General features: G+C 37.5%; 1 protein-coding gene across 1 annotated transcript in view; it reads right to left on the bottom strand.

Moving 5' to 3' along the window:
* The window catches only part of LOC150085781 (thioredoxin reductase 2, mitochondrial-like), a 143,996-nt gene that overhangs the window by 102,890 nt on the left and 24,628 nt on the right, over positions 1-16,478 (bottom strand). The window contains exons 3-4 of the mRNA XM_090373483.1: positions 14,886-14,942; positions 9,141-9,360 (exon numbers count right to left, since the gene is read on the bottom strand). Of these exons, the coding sequence (XP_090229609.1) occupies positions 9,141-9,360; positions 14,886-14,942 (277 nt within the window). The remainder of the gene's footprint in view (positions 1-9,140; positions 9,361-14,885; positions 14,943-16,478) is intronic.

Here is a 16,478-nt window from a genome sequence, read left to right as displayed (position 1 = left end):
GCACTCTCGCTGCAAAATTCAAAATCAGAAAGACGCAGGTAAGCGACATCCTAAAGGAAAAAAAAAAAAATGAACTGCTCAAACAATTTTGGCAACACGGAAATGATCAGGTTCAAAAATCATGCCCGAAAACTGTTGGACTTCAAATTGACAATGTTACGTACGAGTGGTTTTGTCGCAAACGTGCTAAAAAAATTCCCATTAATGGGCCTATTATTAGGGAAAAGGCTTTGGAGGTTGCGAAATCTATGGGAGTAAATGAGTTCAAAGCTTCTGTGGGATGGCTAGACAAGTTCAAAACTCGGCATAAAATTTCTTGGAAAACCGTAAGTGGTGAAGGTGGATCTGTTGATGCTGGGGTTGTAACAGAGTGGACCATCAAATTGGAAGATTTATGTCGTGATTTTGAAGCTAAGAATATTTACAACTGTGACGAAACAGGGTTGTTTTTAAAAGTTCTTCCTGAAAAAACAATGAGTCTAAAAAACGAAAAGTGCCAGGGTGGAAAAATTTCTAAGGAACGCTTGACTGTACTATTATGTACAAATATGCTGGGAGACTTTCAACAACCTCTTGTTATAGGAAAACCACAAAATCCTCGTTGTTTCAAGGGCATAAAGTTGAATCTTGAATGTTGATTGGAAGTCTAATACAAAAGCGTGGATGACACGAGATATCATGAACTAATGGATAAGTCACTTTAGCCAAAACATGATTCGTCAAAACAGAAAAATTATTCTTTTCATGGATAATGCTGCATCTCACCCACACATTGAATTGTCCAACATTCAAATCGTTTTTCTGCCACCAAACACATCTGCAGAGTGTCAGCCCTTGGATCAAGGGATAATAAAAAATTTTAAACTTCACTACAGAAAACGTGTTTTAAGACATCTCATTGCTCTTGTTGTTTGTTATTTGGAGCATTAGCAACTAAGGCCATATTGCTCCGGGACATGCGGTGGTCATTCCCTGACCTTTCCGCATCCTCCATATTTGGTGGTGACGGGCTCGAACCCCGGTCTAATCAAGAAGAGTGTACTACGCACTGCTGCTCCTTCCCACCTGGCTACGGAGACGCCTACAACACCTCATTGCAAACATGAACGATGTAACATGTGCGAGTGACCTTGCAAAGAAAATCAGCATTCTAGATGCGATTCAATGGATTTCCTCTTCAGTAAACGCAATTAGAAAACAAACTGTCGTGAACTGTTTTGTAAAGTCTGGCTTCTCAAACTCAAAAATTGAAGTTGTGAACAGCAATGTGGAGCACCAAGAAGAACAAGAACTTCATCTATTGATAATGTACGATACTTCAGCTACAAATGACCCTGGCTACAAAGATATAGACTCGAACCTCACTACAGAAGATGGTGCTATAGATATCAACGACATTATCATCGATATTTTTCAAGAAGTTCCTCATGAGGATGAAGAAATGGAAGGAGGTCATTATGTCGAAGAACATATTAACGATGAACCACCGATGAAAATAGAAGAAGCGCTCATACAAATCAATCGTTTAAAAATGTTTTCCGCTGCTGAAGTATCTTACTGAAGGTTTGTTTGTTTGTTATTTGGTTTTTAGGAGCATTAGCAACTAAGGCCATATTGCTCCGGGATATACGGTGGTCATTCCATGACCTTTCCGCATTCTCCATATTTGGTGGTGACGGGCTCGAACCCCGGTCTAATCAAGAAGCGTGTGCTACGCACTGCTGCTCCTTCCCACCTGGCTATGGAGGCGCTCTTACTGAAGGACTTTCGATGGTTTCTTCACTCCAAACAAATGTTGAAAAACAAAATTATCAGCCGGAAGAAGGTGCAGAAGAAAATAAGTTATTACTGTATGTATTTTTCTTAAGATAAAGTCATAATATGCATAGCACAATTGTATGTATATTATTTACAAAAATATTGTGCAAAATCTGTATATAATTTAATTTAATTTTACATTAAACGTTTAGCGATTTTTCTTTATCTCTTGTGTATGTAATTGTATATTATTTACAAAAATATCGTTCAAAATCTGTTTATATTTTAATTTAACATTAAACGTTTAACGATTTTTCTTTCTTTTTTTTTTTTTTTCTCCCTCAGACTTCTTGTTAGCGGACACTTCTCTCTAATGGACACATTTTCGTTCCCCATGGCTGTCCGTTAAAGGGAAGTTTCACTGTATATAATAGATTTAAACAGTATTTTTGATTAACCCTGTAGGTTTAGTAGTTTAGTGGTTATTGCTTAATAGAGAAAACTAAGCATTTTAGACTGATAGATTAACAATGGCTGCAGGCAGAAGAGAAAGTGATTTTTGCACTGCTTCTATTGAAATGAGCAGCAGCCTTGAAAGAAAGGTGCTGGGGTTTTCAAGGACTGCTAGTCATCATGAAACAAGTAAATACATGGGCTGTGTTAGGGTAACCAAGAATAAGAACATGTGCATGTATACTTCCTTGTACACCAATGCTAGGTGTATAATAAATAAATTTGAAGTACTAGTCAAGACATCAAATGAAGACATTGTTTGGATTTCAGATATATGATTGGCATCACTCAGATATAAGGGATGCAGAATTTGAATACTGGGAGTACAATGTATACAGAAAGGACAGACAGGCTAGGAGTGGGAGGTGAGAAGTTAAGAAGCAAAAGCCTAATGCAGTGCATTCAGTTGACATGGATGGCCAGAGAAATGTTGAATCAGTTTGGTGTGACATAAGCATTGGGAAAGAAAAAATGAGAGTGAGAGTGTCTTATAGGCCTAATGACTGACGACTATAATGAACGACTGTACAAAGAAACATCATGAGAGCCAGTAAATCAGAATGTCTTAATATTGGCAATTTTAACTTTCGAAATTTTGACTGAAATTTGCAGGTTGGTCGCTCAGAGATAAGTAAGAATTTGTAGATATATTGAATCACTGTTTTCTACAACAGCATGTTAGAGATACAACAGGAAGTAATACTCTTGATGTGATTATCAGCAATGATTGTTCGCATTAATAATCTTTTTTTTTTTTTTTTTTATATACGAAAACCTCAAACATGAGAGGAATTAGAACCTACACTGAGTGATTGAAGGAATTATGACCACCCACCGAATACTTCATAGGTCCTCTTTTTGCCCTCAGTACAGCAGCTATCCGACGTGGCATCGATTCAACAAAATGTCAGAAGCGTTTGGGAGGTATGGCCAACCACCAAGCTGTGTGTAATGCAGTCAGCAATGCAGGTATGGAGATGATTGGTGTATCCATACGCCTGATATGCCTTTGCATATTGTCCCACAAGTGCTCTATGGGATTGATATTGCTGGAGTTCAGAGGCCAATCGATATGCTGGAAGTCAGAATTGTGTGCCTCAAACCATTCATTCCTGCACAACAAGTGCCAATGGCTCGGTGCATTGTCATCTTGGAAGACACCATTGCCATTCAGGAAAAAGTGCAACATAGCAGGGTGTACACAGTCAGCATGCAGTTGATGATAGTGGAGACCACTGATACACTGGTCCTCATGCACCAGGGGTCCAAGATCCTGTACGTGAAACAGGCCTCACACCATACAACTGCCTCCATTGGCCTGCACTTTTGATACGTGAATGTGGATCAAGAGCCTCATGTTGTTGACGCCAAATCCATACACAACCATTCATAGCGTGGAGTAAATAATGTGATTCATCTGACCAGCACACCTTCTTCCAGTTTTCTAATGTCCAACTTGCATGCTCTTTGCACCAGGCAAGTCTTTTATATGCCAGTGAACCTTGGTTAGGAGAGGATGCCATAGGGATTTTCTGCTGGTATAGCCCATATGTGCGAGCGTGTGATGCATGGTCATGCCAGATATTGTTCCGGGTTGGCCCATGTTGTATTGGGTAGTCAATTGCTGCGCCCATTCAACTGTATGAGTCGTCAGACACAACACTCCACCTCTAACATCAACCTTTCACTGACCTTTGTAGTTTTGCCGTTGAGTCATTGTTTGACCATTTTAATGCCAGTCCTGGTACACTTTAACTACACAGGATCTCGAACACCACACCAATTCAGCCATTTGGGAAATTGAGGCGCCAGCTCGTTGAGCACAATCTGACCTTCATTAAAGTCCAATAAATCCTTCCTTTTACCCATCACGCTTGGAATTTTACTATCTACTGAACCACTGACACCTTATGTATGAAACATACATCGACTAACTCTTCACTCTCGTACCTCACGTGGTCAACGGGTTCCATTCAGTTTTCATAGGGGTGGTCATAATTCAGTAATCACCCAGCGTATAGCACTTAGTACATGCTTGGGTTGGAGGTTGAGAAGACGAGAGAAGATATTTGTTGACATTAGACTTGAACTTCTGTAGACTGAAATTTTCAGGAAATACATATGAAGGAAGGTTGTTCCAGAAAACAGTAGTTGAATGAATAAACGAGGAAGATGAAAAGTTGGTTCTGTGAGTTTGAAGTTGGACAGTAAATGGATGTTGGCTGGTGGTTGCACATGTTCAGACTGTTTTGAAAGAGAGAGCGGAAATTATAGAAGCCAATTCAGAAGAACAGTACTCATGGAAGTATCTGTAGAAAAGGCATGCAGCAGAAACAGTACGTCTGAGGCAGCGAGTGAAGAGACTCTTTTAGAGAGCAGTCATTAATTAACCTAACTGCCCTCTTCTGAATGGAATCTAGAAGCCTGAGAAAGGTTTTGGGGGCACTGCCACAGATGTGGGAAAAATATTCCATGGTAGGGTGGATTTGCATTTTGTACAGAGTGAACAGCTATTTGGAAGAAAAGTAACACCAAGAGCGAAAGAGAAAACCGAGTTTTTTAGATGCAGAGGAAACAATATTTGTAAAGTGCTTGTGCCAAGAGAGATTAGAAATCAGGGTAATCCCCAAAAGAGATATATCATCTTGCCTAGAAATCGGAGTGTCACCAAAGATGCAGAAGATTCCTTTTTGCAAGATATAAGACAAGACTGAGTTTTAGAAGGATTCAAATCAACTAAGTTGTCTTTGCTCCACTGAAGAATTACCTGGAGATCGGTATTTAAGGAATTGGTAGCGGATATTCGAGAATTTGAAGCTGATTGAGCAGTGCAAGGTTTCTCAAACTGGAAAGTGGAATGTGATGTGCTATCATCGGTAAATATATGGATAGGATTTCCAGTCAATGGAAGAAGATCATTAATATACAAGAGGAAAAGAGTGGGGGAAAGAACTGAACCTTGAGGGACACCAGCATTAGTGGAGAAGTTAGAAGACAAAGAGCCATCTATCATCACACTCAGTGAGCAATCAGAGAGAAAACTGGATAACCAATTACAAAAAATGGTTGGCAAACCATAAGATGGAAGCTTGTTTAGAAGACCTTTATGCCAAACACGATCAAAAGCCTTTGAGATGTCAAGAGCAACTATTTATGTTTCACCGAACTTTGCCATTGAATTTGTCCATAAATGGGTAAAATAAGCCAGAATATCACCAGTGAATCGACACTGATGGAATCCATAGTTGATATAGACAGAATGGTTCTAGGTAGTGTAAGAGTTGGTGGTTAAATGATTTCTCAATTACTTTAGAAAGAGTAGAAGTAATTGCAATGGGAAGATAATTAGATGGTAGGGATTTGTCGCCCTTTTTAGGAACTGGCTGGATATGAGTAAATTTTCAAGCAGAAGGAGAAACTAGATCATTAGTGTCTAATGATCTAGCTTATTCCAAAGCTAGTTCATTAGACACTAATGATCTAGCTTTGGAATAAGAAAATTAAAAAAGGCAGCAAAGAACAGGAGTATGTTCAGGAGCACAGGTTCTGACAACAAGTGGAGAAATACCATCAGGACCTGGAGCTTTCTTAGCATCGAGATTCGTCAGAATCCTTCTGACATCCTTTTGACGGAAGACCACAGAAGGCATTGAATGGAGTGTGTTGGGAATGGTGGGAGGTGTTTTACCAAGATCATTAATACATGAGTTGAAAGAAAAATGGAATGCTAGCATGGTAAGAATATACTCGGATCCGTGACATAACGTGGCCTCGACAATGCCTCCCGCATACACACTACTCGGACTCCCTCCAGTCACTAGCTGGCAGAGTAGAGGTAGCAAGATTAGAAATGTAAGGAAAATTGGATCTCACCATGATGTCCATCATAACCTCAAAAGTCATCAGTCATACTGCATGATGGAAGAGATGGGGAAGGGTTGACTGGAACTTAGCTCTGGAGACTAAACATGGGTTCTACCATTTCAAGCCTCCAATAAGCAAAGTGGTGGTATTGCACCAGTTGATGAGAGTCATCCACCACCTAGTATTGCCTGGTAAAAAAGAGGGGCAGCATTCCTCCATGTGGTGTGGGCACCACACCTCGACACCTGATTACGTTGGTTCACACCTGGGTGCTCACCCACAGTGTACTTGCGCATGAGGGTTATACCTGGGATTACTAACAGTCCCACCATCGTGAAGGTGCAAGCAGAGGATCTAGCTGTCACAGACCATCCAGCCGTCACCAAAAATGGGTCCACTTGACTTGGGTATCACCTGAATATCAGTTCCATCAGCGTTTTAGACTCCAAAGTAGTAAGTACAGCTTGTCTCGCATATCTGTGAAAATGTCTGCAACAACCTCAAGGACCAGAAAAATCTGCATATAAAAGAACTACCAGGTGGTAGTGATCACAGTATATTGATTTGGGATTTACTTAAAGATGTAACTACCATCAATTTTAAAGGGAGGGGGTTTGCTTTTGTAAAGGTGACCACAGTGACCTCAGTTTAAGTTCTACACAGTGGAACCAACTGATGTTACCATCAGCAAATTCTAAATGGGAAATGTTCAAGGATTGAATCTTAGAATTTACTAGACTTTTCATAACAACTAAGAAATACTCTTCAAGTTACAAGTCTAAATGGATGTCATTTGAGCTGATGAAGCTAGATGGTAGGGATTTGTCCCCCTTTTTAGGAACTGGCTGGATATGAGTAAATTTTCAAGCAGAAGGAGAAACTAGATCATTAGTGTCTAATGATCTAGCTTATTCCAAAGCTAGTTCATTAGACACTAATGACACTAATCCACAAAAAAGAAAAGTGCATGTGATGCATAGAAATTATCAGGCAACACAGAAACCTATGGTAGATATAAACTAATCTGTAATCCAATCAAAGGTCAGGCAAGTGAAGGGGTACAGATTACAAAAAATCTTTCACAAAGGATGCAAAGAAAAACAGTAAAGACTTCTTTACTTGTGTAAACAATAGAAGGAAGGAGATAAATCAAATTGGTCCACTCAATACTGACGGTTTGACTGTTGATGACCCTGCTTAGGCTGATGAAAAACTGGATGAGTACTTTGCATCTAAATTCACTCATGAGGAATTCTTTAGGGAAGGGGATGCCAGAAGTTTATCAATCTCTAAGAGGGAGCTAAATGATTTTGTAATAACTGAAAGAAAAGTGGAAGAGAAATTGTTCAAATTAAACATAAGAAAGGTACCTGGGTCTGTAATTATTTCTGTCACCCTTTGTTCCCCTTTCTGAATTAGGGATACAATTGCACATATCCAGCCCACACAGACCTCCCCTGAATCCAAGAATGTGACCCGATCCACAAAGAAGGATCAAAGGGGGAGACAGGTAATTACAGACATTAGTTTAACTTCTTGTCCAACAAAATTAATGGAGGCACTGGTTAAAGAAGCATTGCAAGATCATCTGGGCAAGACTTCGCTTATAGCTCATATAAACATGGGTTTGTTAAGGGGAAGTCTTGTCTGACCATTTTGATTGGATACTATGATGTGGTCACAAAGGAACTGGATGCAAAGAATAATTTTGATATCGTATATTTGGATCTTAGAAAGGATTCTGATACCGTTGCACATGGAAGACTGCACAAATTGGAACAGTGTGGCATTGGAGGCAAATAGCTGCAATGGATAAAGGATAAAGAGATGGCTGAGTGGGAGAAGACAGAGTGGTAATCAATGGACACTGCTCCTCGTGGACTAATGATATTAGTGGAGTCCCTCGGGGTTCAGTGTTGGGTCCATTGTTGTTTTCTGTATTTATAAATGATATTAATGATGATATATCAGGCTTAATATCCAAGTTTCAGACGCTACGAAGGTTGGCAGAGTTGTTAATGACACTAATGACAGTATGCTGCTGCAACAGGATCTAGAAAAGTTGAGCAGATGGGGTGAGAGGTGGCAAATGAAGTTTAACAGTGACAAATGTAAAGTACTGCATGTGGCAAGCAATAGCCCCAGAGTACCGTATCAACTCTGTGGTACTACACTGACAGTGGTAGAGAATGAAAAGGACCTGGGGGTAATTGTGCATGCAGATATGAAGTTTTCTGAGCAGTGCAGATGGTCTGCAAGAGTAGCTCATGGTGTCTTGTCAATGATATACAGGAATTTTTCTAGTAGGGATAAGGAGGTGATTATCTCCTTGTATAATGCGATGGTCAGACCACACCTTGAGTACTGTATACAGGTCTGGAGGCCTCATTTTAAGAAGGATGTAGAGCTGTTGGAACGAGTATAGAGAAGGGCAACAAGATTAGTAAACTGAACAAAGGGTTGCTCTTATGAATAAAGACTTAAGTTTTGCAGATTACAGTGTTTTGAAACTAGGCACCGGCCAGGTGATCTGTTTGAGGTGTATAAAGCCTTGAATGGTTTGAGCATGCTCAATGCTGATGGAATTCTTCCTCTTGCTCAGAATAATCACCTGAAAGGGCATAAATTCAAATTGAGGAAAGGCAGTTGTACGATAGATGTGCGGAAGTTTGCCTTTAGCCCGCGGGTAGTTGGTTAGTGGAACAGACTTCCATCTTTGGTCGTGGAAGTTGACAGCCTAAATAAATTTAAGGCTAAGCTGGACAGGTATTTGAAACGAATGGATGGGTGAAATCGGAGCTTTTTTTTTTGGCTGATGCTGCATAAGCTTGCTTTCTTGCATTGTGTGCTTCTACTAATGCTAATGTGCAAGGGTTCAAAATAGCAACAGAAATCAGGCTACTCCAGGCAGTGCATGAAGTTTGCACTACTTAAACTAGTTTTGCTGTTTAACTAATTATTTACATATAAAGAAGCCAAAATCTGATAGTATATATGCTACTTACTTTTGCTTTAGCTGAACTCTATGGCCCCAATTTAATGATCTTATATAATTGTGAACAGCCTCACATAACACTTCCCACTTATGTTTTGGATTTTCTAGTACTGTCCATCCATACTTCTTAGCATCAGAAATAGAATCTCCCAATAAAGATGCATGATGAAATAGTTTTTTAGGAATACAACCAACATTTACACACGTCCCACCTAGTCCCCATACAGAACCTATAAAAAAACAAACTTCCAATTATTATTTAGTTGAACCAATATTAAAAGATAATTAGGCTGAGCAACCTAATGATTATTCAAAGGTATAGAATTACTGAATGGAACAAGTATTTAAAAATTTTATTTGATACGAAAAAAAAGCATGATATACAGTATTAAGAATTAACTACCAATATAACAATTTCAATGCACTATCCACTTATAAAATTCTTATATATCAGGACCAATGTGTTTTTTGGTTTAATTCCTGAAGACAACAGCAAACTGAAAGATTAAAGTCATAGAGAAAGAGTTAAGTTCCCAGCTCAGAAAACATAAGAATTTAGCACTGTATTACTATTTCATATATACCAACTGGCCATTAATTTTCCACCAGGTGTACATTGAAGGGAAATACAGCGATCACCTACTTGTAGAGTAAGTTTGGATATTTATAAGCATATTTGTTTTTTAATAATATTATTATTCAGAGCTTTGTGTTGTTGGGTTTAGATGCATCGGCGACTTAGACCATATTGTACCACCATGTATTATCTTTGTGTGTTCGCAGTAACTAACTCACTTGGAAACACCCTGCTCCCCCACCCGAGATTGGCTAATTACAGCTTCTTATTGAGGTCTCTAGAAATTCGTCCAGTCACCGATAGGACCCGAACACAACCCTCTCCAAATGAGTAACAAGTGGCGACTACTACTATATTATCATGGAAGAAGGCCTAAAGCTTTGTAAAACTGCCATCTTTTCTCATATACGCCTTTTGAACTTATATTACATTTTAATATATCACAGAGAGAGCTTGGCTAATTCAGCATTATTTAATTCCAAATATGGGAGTTTCCCCCCCCCCCTCGCTGTCAGTATATTATTTAATGTAATATTAGTCTACTTGGCCTAGCAGACCAAAATATGACGTTGCCTTATTTAGTAATAAATAAGAAGTCATATTATTATTTATTAAATATTAAATAATTATTTAATATTTATTTATTAAATAATAGTTTTACTAGATCTTTATCATATTAAGTTTTTAGTTTTAGGTATACCAGATTATAAGTATATTTTTAATTTCTGAAATCCAAATTATTTGGTGTTAACAGTAAACTGAGATTAAGGCCCAAAGCCCAATGGGTATATATCAATATAATGCACATTTACCTGTAACCATTGTGGACTGTGGTCGGTACAAAAAGCTAGTCTAATTTAGCATGTTTGTCAGTAAAAGTAATTGTACTTTAGTTAATTAATCGATCTAATTATTGTTTGCTGGTATTAAGAATAAGAATATTAAGAATTACATATGTAAAAGATGTTAAGATTGGGGGTAAATGCATATAGGGATTTATTTAACAACACTTATTAAATTTTTTAACACTTATTGATTTTTTTTTTTTTTTTTTTTTTTTATTCTATGTTATCTATAAAATTGGAATGTTGAGCTGACTTAAGGCTTTTGGTACCAACTACAGTCCATAATGGTTACAGGTAAATGGGCATTATATTGATACATACCCATTGGGCTTTGGGCCTTAATCTCAGTTTACTGTTAACACCAAATAATTTGGATTTCAGAAATTAAAAATATACCTAAAACTAAAAACTTAATATGATAAAGATGTAGTAAAACTGTTATTGGGATTACAGAAATGGGTATGCATAAGACAATCTTTTAATATTAGCTATCTGTCTGCTCAAAGTCCCTGGGGAAGTAGCGGAGAGATGTGTGAAAGAATGTAATTTTGTTCCCTAATTTTTCATTAATCTTTTTCCTTAAATTCTCCTAACTTTACCTTATTATTTCCACTAACCTATTATTGTCTTGTAATAATTATTTTAGCAATTTAAATTTAACATGTAACAACAGGGTAACCGACCTCTGCCAGCACACCAATTGCTAAGCAGACAGTCCGGCCTTAATAACTGAAATGCATCCTGTCCTAAATAAAAACCATAAATCAAATAAAATTTATGCACAATACTATTAATGTGCGTATAATGTATAATTGTTAAATTAGCAATAGCATTAACACCAATAGCATTAAGATTAGTCAGGAGCATGAAGGGGCATTCTTATATACATAAGAATACCCCTTTATGCCCCTGACTATCTTATTGCACTTTGATACATACCTTTCCTATGGGATCTCCGAACTTATATGCAATATTCATACTAGAATACACTGCTTTACATACTGGAATCCTTGGCCCTGCTCTGTCTCCTACCACTTAACCTTCCCTTTATTCATAATAGCAACTTGTCCTTAATGCTACATTGGTTCACTTTATACCAGAACTGTTCATATGTGACTGTATCAACAGCTTTACAGTCAAAGTAAATGATGTTATCAAAATTATTCTTTGCATCCAATTTTTCAGTGACAATGTCAACCTGATCTCTTACAAAGTGTGCTATGATTCCCTTATAGTTCAATTCCTGTTCAGATGATCTTGTATTAAAACCCAAATTCGGCTTATGTGCCAACCTGGCACATAAGCCAAATTTATCCTTTGTCATCCTTTCAGCCACCCTTGTGAATAGGAGACATTTGAACAATTCCAATCTATGGGGATTTCACATGAAACCTAAAGATGTTCAATTATAGTAGCTAAATGTTTTCTCACGTTTTTGACTGCTTCCTCCAATATAATTGGATAGATTCCATCTCCAGGTGCCTTTGTTCAAATGTTTCTCTGACAATTTGAGTCACCCAGAATTCCAACTTCTTGTGGAACCAGATCTTCTGTGCCTGGTATTCCCTCCCTGCAGACAGATGCACAAAAAAGAGAGGTTTGGGAATAGAGTTGGACAAAAGTGATTGATGAGTCTCATAAGTTTCTTCTTATCTTTTCTACATGAAAAGAATTTAAAGGGTACACAGCAGAAATTTTTACTTTACTTTATCATAGTTTTTTTAGCTGGAGAAAACAATTCAATTTAGCAGAGTGGGTTCTGCTTATAGGAATCACTGGTTAATTGAATCAGCCACTTTATTGAATCAAAACCTGAAAACCCAAACCCTTTATACATTGGTGTGTAAAACTCATATTAGAATCACAATTTCAGTTTATTGAATCATAACAGATGATAGAGCTATATAATCCATGATGTTTCAGTTCTCTTTTTTTTCCTTTTTTTATTGGACTACACTCTTAAATGATCCAATATGAGTATTACCTTGTTTGTGTTTGTGTGTGTGTTTACATGTAGTGACCCAAGCGACGTTTTACCAGCCATTTGTAGGAAGTAATCACTTGATAACTATGCCATTTGTTTACCACTTATTGTGTCCTCTTTCTGCAAATGAACTCTAATGTGTTGTACTGTATGAACAGGTAACTGGGTTAATTTTAGAATGCCAGTCACAGTAGTCTGTTCAAAAATAGCACACTGTTAAATTCTGACTAATCCTTTATTACTCAGTGAATGTTGTAAGTTATCATTCAAAATGTTATAAAAAGTTCCGTACATAACAATTTAAACTACATTTAAATTTATACATTTTAATATAAAATTTCAAATACAGTGAGTCCTCATATAGCACAATAGTTGTGTTCCTAGAAACCATTATGCAATGCAAAATCGTGCAATATAAATAACAGGCCCTATGGGAAAAATATGGTCAGATGCCCACCACCCAAGATTGAACACACATTTATAACCAAAACATTACCAAACAAGACTATTTACTGCGTATTTATAATAAAATACGTAAGTATTTTATTATGACTGTTAGATAATAAAATATTGCTAATGCTTTTGCTTCTATCGTAAGCAAACTTTTTCTTTGTTTGATCTTCCAGATGACAGATGACAGCCGTTCCATCTCTTCCAATTCTTTGTGTCTTGATCTAATGGATTTTATTACACTTTGAGTTGTTCCTGCTATGAAAGTTGTTTTTATTTTCTCTGCATTCTTTCTAATTATCGGCGTTGCCTCATTTAGATTTCATATTTTTTCTCAATCGACAGAGGTGGACTGGTCACAAGCCTTACTGGGGAAACCCTGGTTGGCCGGAGGCCCGAAGACAATAGAGGCCAGTGTAATTTTGGCCATAAACACTAGAATGAGGCCACTACAAATTTTCCCTGGTAAGAATTTTTAACCCAGTCTGCCTCTGTCTATCGATATTGCTTTTCTTTTTCTCTCCGAATCTGTAGTGTCTTCACCAGGACACTTCCTTTTCACACCTTTTAAGAATTTTATTCATTTTTAGGGAATAAAGCAAAAATTACAAAATGAGAAGGCATGCTTGATACACATAAACAAAGCTGCGCGCATGTAACAACTGAATAAACAATACCGTAAAGTGAAAGACACTATTAACACCTCACTAGCTCGCATTTTACTAAATGCACATTTCTGGAGATCACTACCATAAAACAATAAAAACAATTTCCAGTTGCATTTCTGCTAGTGGAATCTGTTATAAACTGGTAGTAAACTCGATCTAATTGCATTTATGATAATACCAATAGCTGGAATTGTGCGGGTTTTTACGTTATTAGGGTGAAATGTGTTTCCCCTTCACTGATATAAAAAACAAAAATACATTTTCAGAATCTTCTCTTCATTCCTATTGTGTTGTGTTTAGTTGGGGTGATTCCACATTGGACTGCCATTTCTTGTAAACACAAAGGTGAATCGTGCATAAGTGAATTTGGTTCGTGTTATATACGATATTGCTCCCCTATTTATAAATAGTGTATGATCGAATTCGTGTAGTGTAAACACATGTTATACAAGGACTGACTGTATCATTAAAAAAGAACTTTCTTCACTAGCTAACATGCGTACTTTAATTTCAAACTGGTAAAAATCCACCATATATATCTATGCTATTCTGTCAGAATGTTTGTTGATTTTTATAATTACTTCCATTTATTTAAATTATTTCTATATATAGTATATATGTAAAACTTTTATTATATATTAATAAATGAATACCATATATTGTACTGCATTTGCTCTAGTCCAGATAAAATAGTATTATTAAAACTGCCCCCAAGTTATCTTAGCCCAAGAAGAGATGCATCAGTAAGACAAAGGTATTAACCCCTTTTTTTTCGGGTAGTCTATCAGGTCCAACAAAACACCCAGTTTATGCCTAACTTCCTCACTCTACCTGCATCCAGGACATACAAGAAAGTATCTGCAATGCAATCTTCTAGAATGCATTTCACGATAAATACAATAAATACGATTTACAGAAGAATCACCTGCAGCAATTCTCCAATCAGCCATGCCATCCTGAGCCATGATACTCTCACTCACTCACTCTATCTCTCTCTCATAATTGTTTTTGCAGTAATTATGAATTTATAACTTAAAATTATAATATATATATTACAAGAAGTTCTTCTCAAGACAACTCACAGTTAAGGAAATTTATTCTACCTTAAGTTTAAGATCACAGCATTAGAAAGTTTAAGATCACGGCAGTAGAAATTCTGCTGGGCACCACCAAATGCACAAAAAAATGTATCTTCAATTTACTAATTCACTAATCATCAACTTAGCTTTACCTTGAGGAGATGGTTCCACATAATCTAGTACTGCTACTTTCTGGCCAAGAGCTCCAGCTTAAAATAAAAATATTTAATGGCATTAAAAATAAAAATGACTACTTATTAAACAATTTAATATACACTTTTATATAATATACAATATATACACTTTATTCATAAACAGAACTAACATGTTCACAGTACAAATGATCAATACATGCTAATTAAATTATGATATCTAATATCATAAAAAGATATACAGGGTGATTCACTACCAGTGCGACAAACTTGCAGGAGGTGTAGGGGGCACAAAGACGAATCAGAATCACATAGCATTGCAGGGTCCGAAATGCCTTCATCATGCGGTAGAGGACGTTGAACGGGAGGTCGCGTGAACAGCGATCACGCTGGAAGTTAGCATTTGCGAACCATTTATGTTGAAGAAACCAAGTAGCAAAAGTCCTCCGGAGTGGATAATCCGCAGGCTCCGATGATTGGACATGTTGCAGATGGTATGAACTCATTTGATTTGTTGACAGTATCCTCCATACAGTGGATTGGGAACTACCCAATCGTTGGCCTATCGCTCGAGTACTCTTACTCGGATTGCCTTCTGCAAGACGTAGGACATTCTCCTCATTGTCTGGTGTCCTCGTCGTTCGCTCTCGATTCATGGTACCTCTCGTGAAACAACCAGTCTCACATAACCTTCTGTGCACACGTGCAAAAATCGTATGAGGAGGAGCACGCCTGTGCGGGAAACGTTCCTGGTACAAGCGCAGAGCGGCACACCCGTTACAGTCCGCAACTGCATACGCGAGGTGCATGTCGGCCAGTTCAACATTTGAATACTCGTCCATCCTACTGCCTCGGGAACCGGTTCGCAAGTGCTAACTTCCAGAGGGATCGCTGTTCACGCGACCTCCCGTTCAACGTCCTCTACCGCATGACGAAGGCATTTCGGACCCTGCAATGCTATGTGATTCCGATTCATCTTTGTACCCCCTACACCTCCTGCAAGTTTGTCGCACTGGTAGTGAATCACCCTGTATAATAATAGCCTTATAAAAAAAAAAAAAAAAAAATTACTATTAATATCAGTAGAAGTCCAATTATAAATCATACTGCTTTGTATTTTGTGGAAAGTCAAGGAAAGGCCTGAAAGAATACAGTGAAAGTAACAGATGATATGAATAAAATCTTATCTGCTGATGGTGTGAGGTAGGGGGAGAACCATCAGCACAAATGGATGAAAGGCAATGGCACAGCATGAATATAAAAATTGTTAGAATTTTTAAAATGCAGAATAACAAGCCCAATGTAGCCCAATATTAAAAAGCCAATTGAACAGTTTTTTTCTGGCTACTTGCAACCTGAAAGAAAACTAAACAGGGAAATATCACTGTATACCAATCCACCAACACAACACTAACCTTATGTGACACAAAACAGCAACAAGAAATAAAGACAGCAACTCAATATATTCCCCTCAGAAAGCTATTATATTTAACATTAACGTTAAATATTTCAAAAAACAGAAATACCACATCTGGCAACTTATTTGAATGATTTTAGCTATTTAGTGTCTGTTGCTTTACATCCAGTGTCTCT

Source organism: Mastigoproctus giganteus, chromosome 5 (assembly GCF_048544385.1).
Source record: "Mastigoproctus giganteus isolate SK-2022 chromosome 5, ASM4854438v1, whole genome shotgun sequence".
Lineage (NCBI taxonomy): Eukaryota > Metazoa > Arthropoda > Arachnida > Uropygi > Thelyphonidae > Mastigoproctus > Mastigoproctus giganteus.
The sequence above is the reverse complement of the archived record's forward strand: the minus strand, read 5'-3'. Positions and strand labels throughout refer to the sequence as shown.